The following is a 13,091-nucleotide window of genomic DNA, read 5'->3' on the forward strand; positions in this document are numbered from 1 at the left end:
CCCCCATAAGGAGGCCCAATATGCAGTATTTCCTTTCTGCCTCCGTGCATATGAGTCTATTCTGGACATTTCATGTAAATGGAATCAAGCAATATGTGGTCTTTTGTTTCTGGCTTCTTTGCTCTGTAGTTTTTTGAGGTTCATACATGTGAGAGCTTCATTCTGTGTTAAGGCCAGGTAATAGTCCATTGTTTAGATATCCTACAGTTTGTTATCCATTCGTCTGTTGATAGACATTGGAGTTGTTTCACCTTTCAGCTGTTGTGAATAATTGCTGCTTGAATGTTCTGGCACAAGTTTTGGGTTGAACACTTACTCTCAGTCTTTTAGTTACGTACCCAAGAGGGGAATTGCTGGGTCGTACGGATATCAGCCTCCCCTTTTAGAAGTGTCTTCTCTTTGAAAAGTGGCGGAAGGTGACAGACACAGTTCACATAGGTGGACCTGGGTGTGTCAGGCTCTCTGTTCCTCTCTCAGAGACTCAGTTCCCTTGTCTGAAAAATGGGCATCCAGAAGTTCCTGCCCACTCAGGGAGGCAGGGCGGGTTCAAGGAGATGACGTGTGTGTGATCAGCATGTCCAGCCCAGAGGAGGTTCCCGGCAAAAGGTAGAGGGTAATTTGCAAAAATACCTAGTTGCTCTTTCAAAGATTTGACACTTTCCCACTGTTTGGGAAACTCAGTTCTCTGAAGCACAGCAGCTATTCCCTGACTGTGCGCAGGGTTCTGTTGCCCTGGGAAGGAGCCACCTTTGGAGGCTGAGCTCCAGGACCTGAGGTCCATCCTGCAGAGAGAATTGCACAGGGCGGCAGTGGGGGGAAGGCTAGAGACTGTGTATGAGTGTGGGGTGCAGAGCCAGCTCCAACCGGTGGGCCCTTCAATAAGACCTGAACTTCTCTGTCTCAGCTGCGGTTTTCTGGGCCTCTATCCTGGAGGGGTGATGCCTACCTGGCAGGCCCCCCAAGGGATGCAAGCTGCTACTGTAAAAGTAACCAGTCTTACAGCGCCATCACCACTCTGCCATTTGCCTGTGACCTAGGAGAGGGTGCAAGGCGAAATGGAGGGGAGGAGACGGGGAAAGAGGCTTCTCCAGATGTGATGGGGTGGGGCCCCATACGTGCCTCTGCAGAGACCTCCCCACCGCAGCTGGCCTAGCCACCAGAAGGAAGATGGTGTTTGATCCGCTTTTACCTTTGTGAGTAAATACAGCCCAGCCATCTGCTGACAGTGTAAACAGGGACAGGAGACCACCCTGCCAATGGTATTCCTGAGTTCCTGCCACCCCCACCCAAGTTCCCTTGTCCCATCTCCTTTTCTCTTGACCCTGCCTGTGTATCCTAAAGCCGCTCCCCTGGCCCTCGTGTTCTGGGTGGGGAGGGCTGAGGGCATAACCTTTGTTCCACCTGAAGGCTCACTCCAGCTCTCACTCAGGGGGGTGTTGGCCAGAGGGCGGTTCAGGAGCAGAGATCCTGGAGCCCTCCCTGCACATCTGGTGGCATCCAGGCAACTGAAGGCAGGATCTGGGCACCCTGCAAGCACGCTGGGTCTGGGAGGTCCTCCCTGGCTTGGCTGCTACGAGGAGACATGTGGCTGGTGGCCCAGGCTTGGTTCTGCACGCATGTCATGGGAGCTTTTGCAGCAGGGGTCCCCGCTGGGCCTGGCAGAAAGGGGGGCGGGCCGTTGAAAGCTGCTGGAGCTGTTTGAACCAAGGCTTGGAGAACAGACAGCAGACTGGCTGTTGGGGCCTCATAGGACCGAGGCTGATCTGAGGGCAGCTTGTGCTTTGAAGGCAGGTGCCTGACCCTCTGAGAGCAGGGAGGGCAGCGGCCACTGGGCTGCAGGCCTAGACGCGCTGTCACCCCTGAGGTGTCCTGCTCCAGCACTGGGTGTGACCTGTGATGGGCTGGTTCTCCTCCGACCCTCAGAAAATCAGCCAGCAGGGATCTCATCCAGCCTGGGTGGGCAGGGAAGCAGCCGGAAAAGGTGGTGGGTGAATGTAAGAGGAGAAGGATGGTTCAGAACCACATGTGGCTGCCAGTTTGACTGGTCTGGGTTCTTTAGCATGCACAAGGCTTTCCTTTATTGTTGCCATTATTAAATAAATACTCAGAAGAATAAAATGAAGCCTGGTGGCCATCACCCAGCCTACTGTCATCAACTCAAGGAGCATACTGCTGAGAAGTTGGGGGTCTGTGCATGTGGGTGCAGGGAAGCCCCCTTATGCCCTCCCTGACACAGCCAGTCCAGCATTGCACTGGCTGCAGGAACCTTAGGAATTTGTGCTTGTGGTATGTTATTAACATACAATGGAACATTTTCACTACTTTTAAGTGTAGTCATTGGCATTAAGCCCATTTGAATTGTACAGCCATCACTGCCATCCATCTCCAGAACTTTGTCATCTTGCAAAGCTGAAACTCTGTCCCCATTCAACAGTAACTCCCCATTTTCCCTCCCCCAGCTCCTGGCACCCACCATTCTACCTTTTGTGGCTATGAACCTGACTACTCCACATGCCTCATATAAGTAGAATCCTACAGTAAAGTTGGCCTTTTGTGTCTGGCCCGTCCTCAGGGTCCATCGTGTTGCAGCTTGTCAGAATGCCCTTCCTTTTTAAGGCTGAGTAATACTCATTGGATGGATGGACCACATTTTATTTATCCATTCATCCCTCCATGGACACTTGGGCTGTGTCCACCATCTGGCTATGCTGAATAGTGCTGCTATGAATGTGGGTGTGCAAATATCCATTCAAGTACCTGATTTCAATTCTTTTGAGCATATACCCAGAAGTGGAATTGCTGAGTCATATAGTAATTATATGTCTAATTTTTTTGAAGGATTTTTTTTTTAAACCAGTGTTGTCCTTAAGGTGTTAGAAGTCCTGTGACCTGGGCCGACTGGGACCACCCCTAACCAGGACTTATTCCTCCTACTTTTGAGGGTGGAAGTCATTTTTTCTTGCATCAAAGATGAGATTTTAGATCTGCAGGGCTCTGGGATGCTGCTAAAGCAGCTTGCCTGGAGAGGAGGGGATTTCTGACTTCACCGAATGTCACGGTGTACATCTCCTTTCTATGCAAAGCCAGCAGATGTCTGCCCTCCCACCCCCACTCATTAACTCTTCAGTGGCTCTGCCCTCATCTCTTGGAGCCTCCTGTAGCTGTGGGGTCCCAGGCCCCCACCCCACTGTTGCTTTCCTGTGTTTGGTTTCAGCTTTGGGGGAACTGCAGGAAGTGCCCAGCTGCTGCGGCCACCAGGTCCCCAGTCCTGTGAGGTGACAGGCCCAGAGAGGGCTCCCCACTGGGTGTTCCCGGCAGAGGAAGGGAGAGCAAGGCCTCTCGCTTTGCTCTGGTTCTTGGGAGATGGCAGCTTCCACAATCCCCTGTTAATGCAGTTCATGCTCAAGAGGCAGTGTGGGGACCTCAGATGGGACAAGCTGCAGTGAGAGGCACAGGTGGGTCCCTGTGTGCCACACAGAATGAGGGACAAGGGAATGAACGGCGTTCCTCCCTGCCCCCATCACCTTTGTATCAGCACAAGCTCGGGGAATCCACACACAGCGCCTGGATTAGCTGGGACAGTGAGCTGAAGCCCTCAGAATGCAGCAGGCCACCTGGTCATCAGGGACCCAGACTTAAAAGCATCAGTTGCTGAGACAGGAACTTGAAGAAGTGTGAGCAGAGAGGGAAATGGCTGGTCCAGATGCTCACTTGGGTCTGCCTGTGAAACCTGGTCCCTTAGGCTCACTTGGTGGAAGTGAAGTATCCACATTGGCATCAGTGGTCGTGCTTGACACTGGGCAGCTAACCCTCGCTGGGTCCTTGCTTCTGCCCTGGGTTTTAGCCAGGATGTTGCTAAGCCAGTGTGTTCTCTCACAAACGTGAACTCACACACTTCTGGAGTGAGCGCTGGAGCCCCGAGTCAGCCCCTGAAATTCTTCCTGGGTGTTGCTTTGACCTTGGACGTGAACTCAGAGTAGTCACAGGCCTGGAAATCAGGTGGTGGCACTGGCATAAAGGCTGCTCTAACAGGTGCTGAAGAATATGTTGACTTGTTAAAAGATTGTTTTAAAAACAAAAAAGCAGTTTAAAGTTCCTTAGAGAGGGGACGTGTGCATGCTACGAATTCTGAGTGGACGTGAAAGCCGGGTCCAGGGGACGAGTGGGGAGCAGCATGAGGAAACTTTGGAGGAGGTGGGGTCAGGAGGTCAGAAGGCAAGGCCTCCCACCCTGAGAATGACTGACAGGCTCATGCTAGAGTTGACTGGGCCTGTAACGATTGTCCTGTTCAGGTGCCTGATTTTAAAGTCAGGAAAACTGTGTGGTGGACGGCTCATGTGACCTGCACTAACCCTCATGGGTAGGTAGTAACCCCTGGAGGACCAGAACCTTGCTTCTGAGGAATTCACCCATGGCCCTCAGAGCCATGCACCCCACCTGGAGGGGCACCCTGGGGTGCAGAAGTGGAGCAGAGATGCCTGGGGCCCAGGGAAACCAGTGAGGCTCCCCGGGAGGAAGACAGCTGGCAGCTGAAGCCTTGCTGTGGGGCCCGGGCTGCCTTTGGAAGCAGCTCCTCTGGTGGGCAGGTTTCCAGTAGGGTCTGCTGTGACAGAGGGTTCGCCCCATGGGTGTTGAGTGGACAGGAAGACCTCTGTTCGTCCTACTTTATTTTTTAAATCTGTGACTTCCCAAAGGGATGTGTTAGCTGCAGTCAGACCCAGTTTTTGGGCGGGATGCAGCGTCAGAGTTCTGCATGAAGAGGGCTTTGTGTTTTTTAATACGTTTAAACCCTCCCAGGCTGTTCTCGGGGATCCTGAGTGATGGCCAGGTGGCTGGCTTTGAAAAATCTTGGGAGAGGAGGTAAAACTTGGCCCTGACCTCCATCCTTCTAGAGACAAAGGCCAGCAGGGCTGAGCATTGACAACCAACACAGTGATGGCCCGTGGCTTAAGGACATCAGGGTACTTCTCTGCAGCTTGTTGGGGGACTCGGTAGGAGCCCACCCAGCTCTTGAGATCCCCTTACCCCATCTTCTACTCTTAACCCAGAACTAGCCTCTGCTGGGACCCTCCTGGGGACACACACATCAACAGAACCTGGCCTGGCCTTAGTGGTCGGCACCTGTGTGCTGACACTGGGCACACGGTGTGGATCAGCGTGGCAGCCAGCTCAGGGCCAGACACCCTGTCGGGGTAGTGCAGTGGGTCTCAGCCCAGGCTGCCTGCTGGAATCCCCTGGGATGCCTTCACAGCTACCAGGGCCCCAGCATCCCTGAGAGTCTGATTTGCTTGGTCATGCTGGGCTGGCTACATTAACGTTTTTGAAGCTTCCCAGGTGACACTGACGTGTAGCCAGGACTAAGGTGACCTGCTGGGATACAGGTGGAGAACGTGGGTGGGGCAGCAGTGTGTGAGGAAGCTGGGACTCAGGTGGAGGTTGTAGGCTGAGGTGACCATCTGCTTATTCCAAGCACAGCTCCTCTTGGCTGCCACGTGGGAAGAACGAAAAACGGTCCCTCTCTGGAATTTCTGGATCGGCTCCAGAGGCCTGTGGGTGGCCCTGTGCCCACCTGGCCTGGATGTGCTTAGCAGAGGAAGTTGTAAACTAGTGAATGAGTGCCACAGAGGCCACCTGTGGTGGGGACATTTGGGCGGGGCTTCCTACAGGTGAGTCATGGGGAAAGTGACCTAATCCAACCAGGAAGACCTCGGGATTCCCATGGGCTGTGAAGACGCCCTTTGAAAGGAGCAGAAAACTGACCACTGAGGCTTGGAGGCTTGTGGGTTGACATCCTTGTGAGGAGTCTGCTGGATTAGAACATTCTGGGAACAGTGACAGGCCAAGGAGTGTAGGTTTTATGATTTAGCTGGAGAGGAAGGGCGCAGCTACCTTCGCTGCCTTTAGGATGGAGGTGTTACTCTTGCACCTGGGCAGTCCCCAGTTGCAGGGGGCATGTTGTAGGATAAGCCACTCTTTCCTCACAGGGACACTCAGACTCGGCTAGAGGTGGCCTGGAATTCCTCCAGGCCAGGTGAGAGATGGGCTCAGAGTCAGCTGAGAGACAGGACTGGGGAGGGGAGAGGGGCTGCGGTGCCCTTTCCCTGGGCTGGCCTGCTGACCTGTGCTCCTTGGCCATCACATGGATGGGTGTAGAAGGACCATCCCTGACAGCTTGGCACTAGCATTTGGGGTCCACCTTTCTGTAATGGCTCAAGTCCACTCCCAGGACATGCCCCAGACAGCATTGGAAAACCCCGTGTTGTATCGTCTCTGGCCACTGCTCTGTCCTTCCTGTGGTCTTTGGCCTGTCAGTCATGAAGGTGAGTCAGCGTACTGAGGTCCTTGGTGCATGCCTTCGGGTGACAGGCAGCATCAGCCTAGTGCCTGCTGGGACAGGTGGGCATGGGTGCTCTGGGCAGGCAGCCCTCCTCCCCGTGCATGTCCCTAACACAGCCTGCTTCTCTGCACACAGATGCAGCATTTGGGACGCCACCCGGGTACGGCTGCACGGCGGACCGGGCTGAGGAGCAGCGCCAACACCAGGACGGGCTGCCCTATATCGATGACTCGCCCTCCTCCTCACCCCACCTCAGCAGCAAGGCCAGGGGCAGCCGGGACACCCTGGAGTCCACCAAAGCGGTGAGCCTCAGAGTGGGTGGGCCAGGTGTACACGGGGCTGGGGCTCGGCTCCAGGCCTGCCGTGCTCCTCCTGGAGGCTCCCTGAAGTGCCTCTGCTTATCAGGGGCAGGTAGCAAGTAGGTGATGGAGCAGCCGATGGCTGGAAGTCAGAGGCACCGGAGGCTCCTTCCTCAGCCCTCCGTCTGGCACACCTGCTAGGTGTGTTGAACTGGAGATGTGAGCATGGAGGAAGCAGCAGCATGTGCTGAGGCTGAGAGAGCCGAGGTAGAATGCCACTGTCTATGCCAGTGGGACCCGGGGAGGTGGCCCTGGTGGTGCGAGTGGGGGCCGTGTCTGGGCTCCTGCCCTGTGCTACAGACTTGCTCCCTGGTACCGTAGGGGGCACTGCTGATGACTCCATCCATTAAGGTCTTTCTCTTGAGGTCTCATTGTCATTAACAATCCTGCTGTCAGATTCAATTAACAGATGGCACTGAGGCCCTGAGGTCACGTGGCTAGTGCACAACGGCACATTCAGCAGGTGCCCTGTGGCACAGAGAAGCCCCCGGGCTGTCCCCTTTCTCACGGGCACAAAGCCCTGGGGCTGCCATAGGCTCCTGTGCTGGCCCCTCGTGAGCTGTGTGCCAGCCTGGCCTGGCATTCTCACTGCTCTAAGCTGCGCCACAGCTCGGAGGGCACTTCTGAGGTGCGTTAGGGCCCAGGCGTGCATCCCCTGCCTTGGAACAGGCACCGCTTTGACCTCTTGCATTCCCTCCTTCCTGGGCTGAGATCGCTGTCCCCAGGGCGGTTGCGCGTCTCTGTCTTCTGGTCCTGTTGCCCCTGAGCACGGGTACCTTCCTCCTTCTCCTTAGCTTGTTTCTGGGGGTGTCCACCCCAGGTTTGAAGACAGGAGGAAGCAATCTCTTTGCCTGTTGCTGTAAGGCAGCACTGGAAGCGCATCTTTCCGCTGTAGTTGCTTCTCCGCTGCTGGCGCCTTAGCTACAGGACTGCTTATTTATGCTTCTGTGATCAAGACCATGGGGCTGGGGAGGCTTCTTGTTCTGAAACATGAGGTGGGGAAAGGAAGCCAGTGTGTAACACATACCTGTCTCATGCAGCTTCTTCTCCGGTGTCCAGTTTCACCGTTTTGTAGATTAGGAAACCGAGGTTCCGAGAGGCAGAGTAACTTACTCAGGCCATACAACTACAATTGTAAACCTTCCTGATTCCTCAGTTTATGGTCTTTCCCTGGACTCCCCTGCCTTTCTTGGTGCACGCCCTCGCCTCTTGCCTTTGGTATAGACAAGGGTCTTCACGGCCCCTAATGAGTAGTCTGAGTCCAGAACCTGGCATGGGTGGTGGCTGTCCATCCATCATCCCTGAGGGCTGTTGCCACCAGCCATGACCTTGCTCCCCTGGCCACTCAAGGCAGCTGGTCTGCTCTCCCAGGGCCCCAGCCCCCTGAGGTTTGTTTGTCCACCCCCACCGAGCTCCTGCCCTCAGATCCTCACCTTTAGCCCCCAGTTCAAGGGCGCATTGCTATGGAGACTGTCCAGATCCTGCCCACTCCCTCCCACGGCCCCCACGGAACCCAGAGACATTTCTCACATGACACGCATGGCAAGAGGCTGCACATCTGTGCTTGGAGGGCTGGGGTCTCCGATCCCAAGCCCACCACCTGGCCCAGAGCAGGTGTCAGAAAGTGTCTGGATAAAGATGGGAATTTTTCTTTTTTTTTTTAATTGTGTTAAAATATACATAACGTTTACCATCTTAATCATTTTTAAGTGTACAGGTCATTGGTATTAAATACATGCACATTATTGTGCTGCCATCCCCACCATCTAGCCCAACAGCTCTTTCCATCTTATAGACATGAAACGCTAGAACTATTACACAGTAACTCCCCAGTCCCTCTCCCCCCAGCCCCTGGCAGCCACCATTCACCTTTGTCTTATTGTGGCTACTATGTAAGTGGAATCATACAATATTTGTCTTTTTGTGTCTGACTCATTTCCCTAACAATAATTCCCTCAAGGTTCATCTATGTTGTAACATATTTCAGAATGTCTACTTTTTAAGGGTGAATGATATTCCATTGTATGGATGGGCCACATTACGCTAATCAGCATTGGTTGGTGGACACATAGGTGGCTTCTGCATTTCAGCTGTCAATGAAATAATGCTGCTAGCAACATGGGGGTACAGATCCCTGTTCAAGACCCTGCTTTCAGTTATTTTGGGTATATAAGGATATATAATTATTGGGTCACATGAAAATTCTATGTTTAAATTTTTGAGGACCTTATATACTGTTTTCTACAGAGGCTGCCCCATATATTCCCACCAGCAGTGCACAAGGGCTCCAATTTCCCCACACCCTCACCAGCACTTGTTCTGTTTTTTTTTTGACAGTAACCATCCTAGTGGGTGTGAGATAGTAAAATGGGAATTTGATCGGGCTGTGGAGTTGTGTTCTAGAAACCCTTTGGCGAGGGGCTTGGAGTCCCAGGCGCGGGTACAGCTTGGCCTCTGGTTTCCCTGCCAGCTGGGAAATGAGACTTTCCTTCTTTTGTTTTCAAGTTTTGGTGTGAAGAAGACAAGCCTGTCACATTCTAGAGCCCACAGGAGGCGTGGTGGTCTTGAGACCTGAGGTGTCCGATCCAAGCGGCTTCGAGGGAGGGGCTCTCGGCTCGTGCCCCCCTCCTGGAGGGCACTTGTCCCCTTGTGCCAAACTTGAGGCCTTTGGGCTACGCGGCTGCCAGAGGAGCCCTCCTGGGGGCTCCATGGCGAGGAAGAGGCTCAGTGAACTTCTGGGTTGCGTGTCTGTTCCATGAACAGCTGCCCCCAGTGGTAGCTAAAGAGTCGGCAGAGGCCAGGCACTCCCCTGTCCGGACCCCTGTGAGAAGGACTCCGGTGGCTTCGTTGGGCGGATCTTGGCAGTGACCAAGGCTCCCTCCCAGCCCTGAGGGTCCATGACATTCTTCATCTCTGGACATGCTTAGAGGTGCCTCTGGTCTTGACCAAGGTGTCTGCATTTCCCCCTTGATCCGTGACTGCTACCCCCAGGAGAAGCCCCAGGAGAGGACAGGTTGTCCTAGGCAAGGGCCAGCAGGTACACATCCTCCCATCTCTTCAAGGCCAAGCAAGTATGCGTGTTAGTAAGTCTCTTGGAGTCACTGGAAGAAGGGCAGTCTCTGTGCAGGCCATTTCAGCGGCACTGCCCCTCTCCCCTGGGAGGGCAAAGCTGGCACTGCACCCAGAGGGAGCAAGGCAGTGTGGTGGGCACTCCCGGGAGGCCGGGCCAGAGCTGCAGGCTAGCGAGTGACCTGCCTGGAGAGGCATCAGGGAAAGGCGTGAGGGTACAGGCATCACCCCCAGCTGTCATCCTGGGACTAGGGGAGGCTCAGGGCTCACGGTCTGCCTGGTCAGTCCTTCCTGGGGTCCTCAAGTGTCCTGGCAGTGTCCCACCCATTCGTTTGTAGGCAAGGCCCTGAGAGGGGAGCTGACATGGTCAAGTGGCCCCTGCCCAGCAGGCTCTATGCTTTGTGACATGCAGTGTGACTTTGGTCCCCACAGTGACCTGCTGGGCCCAGTCCCCAGGGTACTAGCAAGGGGCAGGGCCAGAGACACTGGGCCTCCAAAAGGAGGGTCTGACAGGACCGCAGCCCATGCCTCATGTTCAGGAGCCCTTCAGCAAGTGGCAGAGCTGGATGGAACCTCCGGCCTGGGGCCCCTTGTGGGCAGGTGGCACCTGGAAAGCCCGTGCACCTGGGTCCAGCTGCTGCTGCTGCGTATGCGTAGTGGCTGTGCCCAGGTGCTGCCTCTGCAGGTGGGGCTCAGAGACACTCGGGTTTCTTGTTTTTTTGCTTTTTGTATTCAGAAGGCAGACAGGGTAAATGCATACATTGCTCACCACAACTCTGAAGTCAGATCTGCATTTTCCCTGGGGAACTAAAAACTGGCTCAGGATTGTGTGAAGCAGGCCTGCTTTATTACTTTGCTGGTGGCCATCCCTATGCTCAGCAAGTGTGTCCCTGGAACAGAAATTACAGCCCTTGACTTGTGCTTTTACCTGAGCATCCACGAACTCATGCTCTCACGGGCGCACCCGTCAGGCCTCTGTGCTTCCCCAGGGAGGCTCTGCTCTGGGCAGCGGGGGCAGCGTGGCTGCGTCAGCCAGCTGGGGGTCCTGACTGAAATGGAGACCATGTTTGCCCTTGCCTGTCCTCCCTGTGGAGTTGGGGACACCAGGTGTGTGGTGCCAGCCCCCCTTGTGCTGTTCTTTCCTGAGAGCCCTCCCGGGTGGCTTCACTAGGGGGAGGGCACAGAAAATGTACCGCCTGCCCCCTGTGCTTGACTGTGTTGGGAGGACGGGGGCTGCAGGAGTGCCCCGCCACTGCCCTCTGCTGGCTGGGCTCCAGGACGCTGTCCCGCGTGGTGGCTAATGGAGGCCCAGCCCCTGCCCAGAGAGGAAGAGAGCAGCTGTGCCGGCTGCCGGCTCCCAGCCCGGAGCGGCCTACCCCTTTGCAGCCAAGGCTTTGCACTCTGCCCACCTAGCCCCCCGGGTTGCCGGTGGGGGCAAGGAGTACCCCTCGTATTCCTGCCGCTTCCTTTCAGCTGCCCCCACGGCTGACAGGTGGTGGTCTGTCCGTCTGGGTACCACCGCCAGCTTTCCCTCCCTTACTGTCACACTCTCCGCCCTGTCAGCCTCAGGTCTGTGCCCCTTACTCCCTCCCCTGCCTCCCCCACCCCCAGCTGTAGGAGGCCTTCTGTCTCCCTTGCTGCCTTCCCTTTCTCGTTGCCCTTTTCCTCGGGCCTGCTCCCACCGTGATCTCCCCGGCCCGTGGCCCCGACAGGATTCACATGCCCTTCCCAGCACGGGCGCGTGCACAGGCAGGGCTATAAATAACCCTGGTCCCTGCCCTGCCCTTTGCTTTCCCGTCTCAGTGCCATCTCTCCTGCCCTCTCTCCCATATGATGGAGTGGGCGGGCTTCTGAGCCACCCCTGCCTGGTGCCGCTGGCACCATTCTGAGGTTGAGGAGAAGATTCAGCCCTAGGAGAGGGGCCGCCCCTCCTGTCTTCTCCCCTGCCCAGAACGATCCGGCCCAGACATTCCCTCCTGCTGACCACGCCCTCCGGAACAGGGAGAGCCTGACTCTCGGCGGCGCCTTCCTGCGAACACTTTTTCCTCCCAGCTTTCCAGATGGTGTGGGTGGGAGTGAGACTCTGCCCTGCCACCCGTGCGCACCGGCGTCTCGTGCTGGGTGGGGTTCCGCCGCCCTGCGCGCACAGTAGCAGGATTGTTCCTTAGGACACCAGGAGTGGGGGTGGGTGGCTGCAGCTGGAGGGGGGGTGGGTGGCTGCAGCTGGAGGGGCCTGCCTTGCCCTTCACCTCCACCCTGTCCCAAGGGCTCCCAGACTCTGCGGGAAGCATTTGCAGGATCAGCTGAGAGCTGCGTCCCCATTCATGATATGACCTCGGTGGGCTGAGATGGGAGGAGGTGTTGGGGCCCCCTGCCCTGCACCGTGTGCCTGATGGGCGGCAGACTTGTTGACTGCGGAAGCGCTTCAGGCCCCAGCAGTTTAAGCCAACAGTCATGGGTGGAGGCACCTGCTTGTCCCGCACACAGGGGTCCCAGGAGTCCTTGGAGCTTCCTGAAGATGCAGCCAAAACTAGGGCCCAGCCAGGAGCTTTGGGCCGCTTGCTGATTTGTTTCCTCAGTGCATCTTCATAGGGTGCCCACATGTTCCAGGCACCGTGCAGGCCCAGAAAGTTCCAAGACCAGGCACAGTGTGTCCAGGAGGCTCCTGCCCGCAGAGCCGCTGCTCAGCGTGCCCTGGTGAAGGGAGGGAGGGGGATGCTGTGTGCTGTGGTATGTGGGTGTCCTTCCCCTGGGGTGGCTGTCGGCCACGATCCTGATGGGTGCTCTCCTACACATACATGGGTACATGCACACCCATCCGTGTGGGTCTGCACGTATACACATGCATGCATCTAGCTCACGCACACTTGGAGGTTCCCAGAGCAAAGTGGTGGTCCAAGGAGTCTTCTTAGATGGCCCCAGTGGGCAGCGAGGATGTGCCGCAAGCCCCAGGGACCCAGAAAGCAGAATCAGGTATGACATGGGACTGGACCCCCTTCCCCAGTGTACACTGGGTAGCTGGGGCTCTGGGCAAGGGGACAGTTGCCTGAGACCATGGGGCTCACCTGCTAAGCCTGGCTTTTCGGCCCTGGCCCTGGGCACTTTCTCTTGGGTCTGCTGCCTGTACTGCCAAGTGTCTCCCTCCCCCTGGGCCAGGGAAGTAGAAAGGGCAGCAGGGTTGGAGGCACAGAGGGCCACCCTGGGCAACCTGATTGTGGACTCTGCAGAGACACCCTGAAGCCTGAGCTGGTCTGTCAGGTCCTTCCTTGAACCCAGCAGTTCTCACTTAGGGGGGGTTCGGCCCCCAGGGGACATGACATCTGCAG

The 13,091-nt window shown here is 56.1% G+C and overlaps 1 protein-coding gene across 2 annotated transcripts in view; it reads left to right on the top strand.

Moving 5' to 3' along the window:
• BCR (BCR activator of RhoGEF and GTPase) overlaps positions 1-13,091 on the top strand; it is a 107,866-nt gene that overhangs the window by 52,148 nt on the left and 42,627 nt on the right. For both annotated transcript variants that reach the window (XM_036993182.2, XM_073223540.1), the window contains exon 2: positions 6,473-6,639. In XM_036993182.2, the coding sequence (XP_036849077.2) occupies positions 6,473-6,639 (167 nt within the window). The remainder of the gene's footprint in view (positions 1-6,472; positions 6,640-13,091) is intronic.

This window comes from Manis javanica, chromosome 15, assembly GCF_040802235.1.
Source record: "Manis javanica isolate MJ-LG chromosome 15, MJ_LKY, whole genome shotgun sequence".
Classification (NCBI taxonomy): Eukaryota; Metazoa; Chordata; class Mammalia; order Pholidota; family Manidae; genus Manis; species Manis javanica.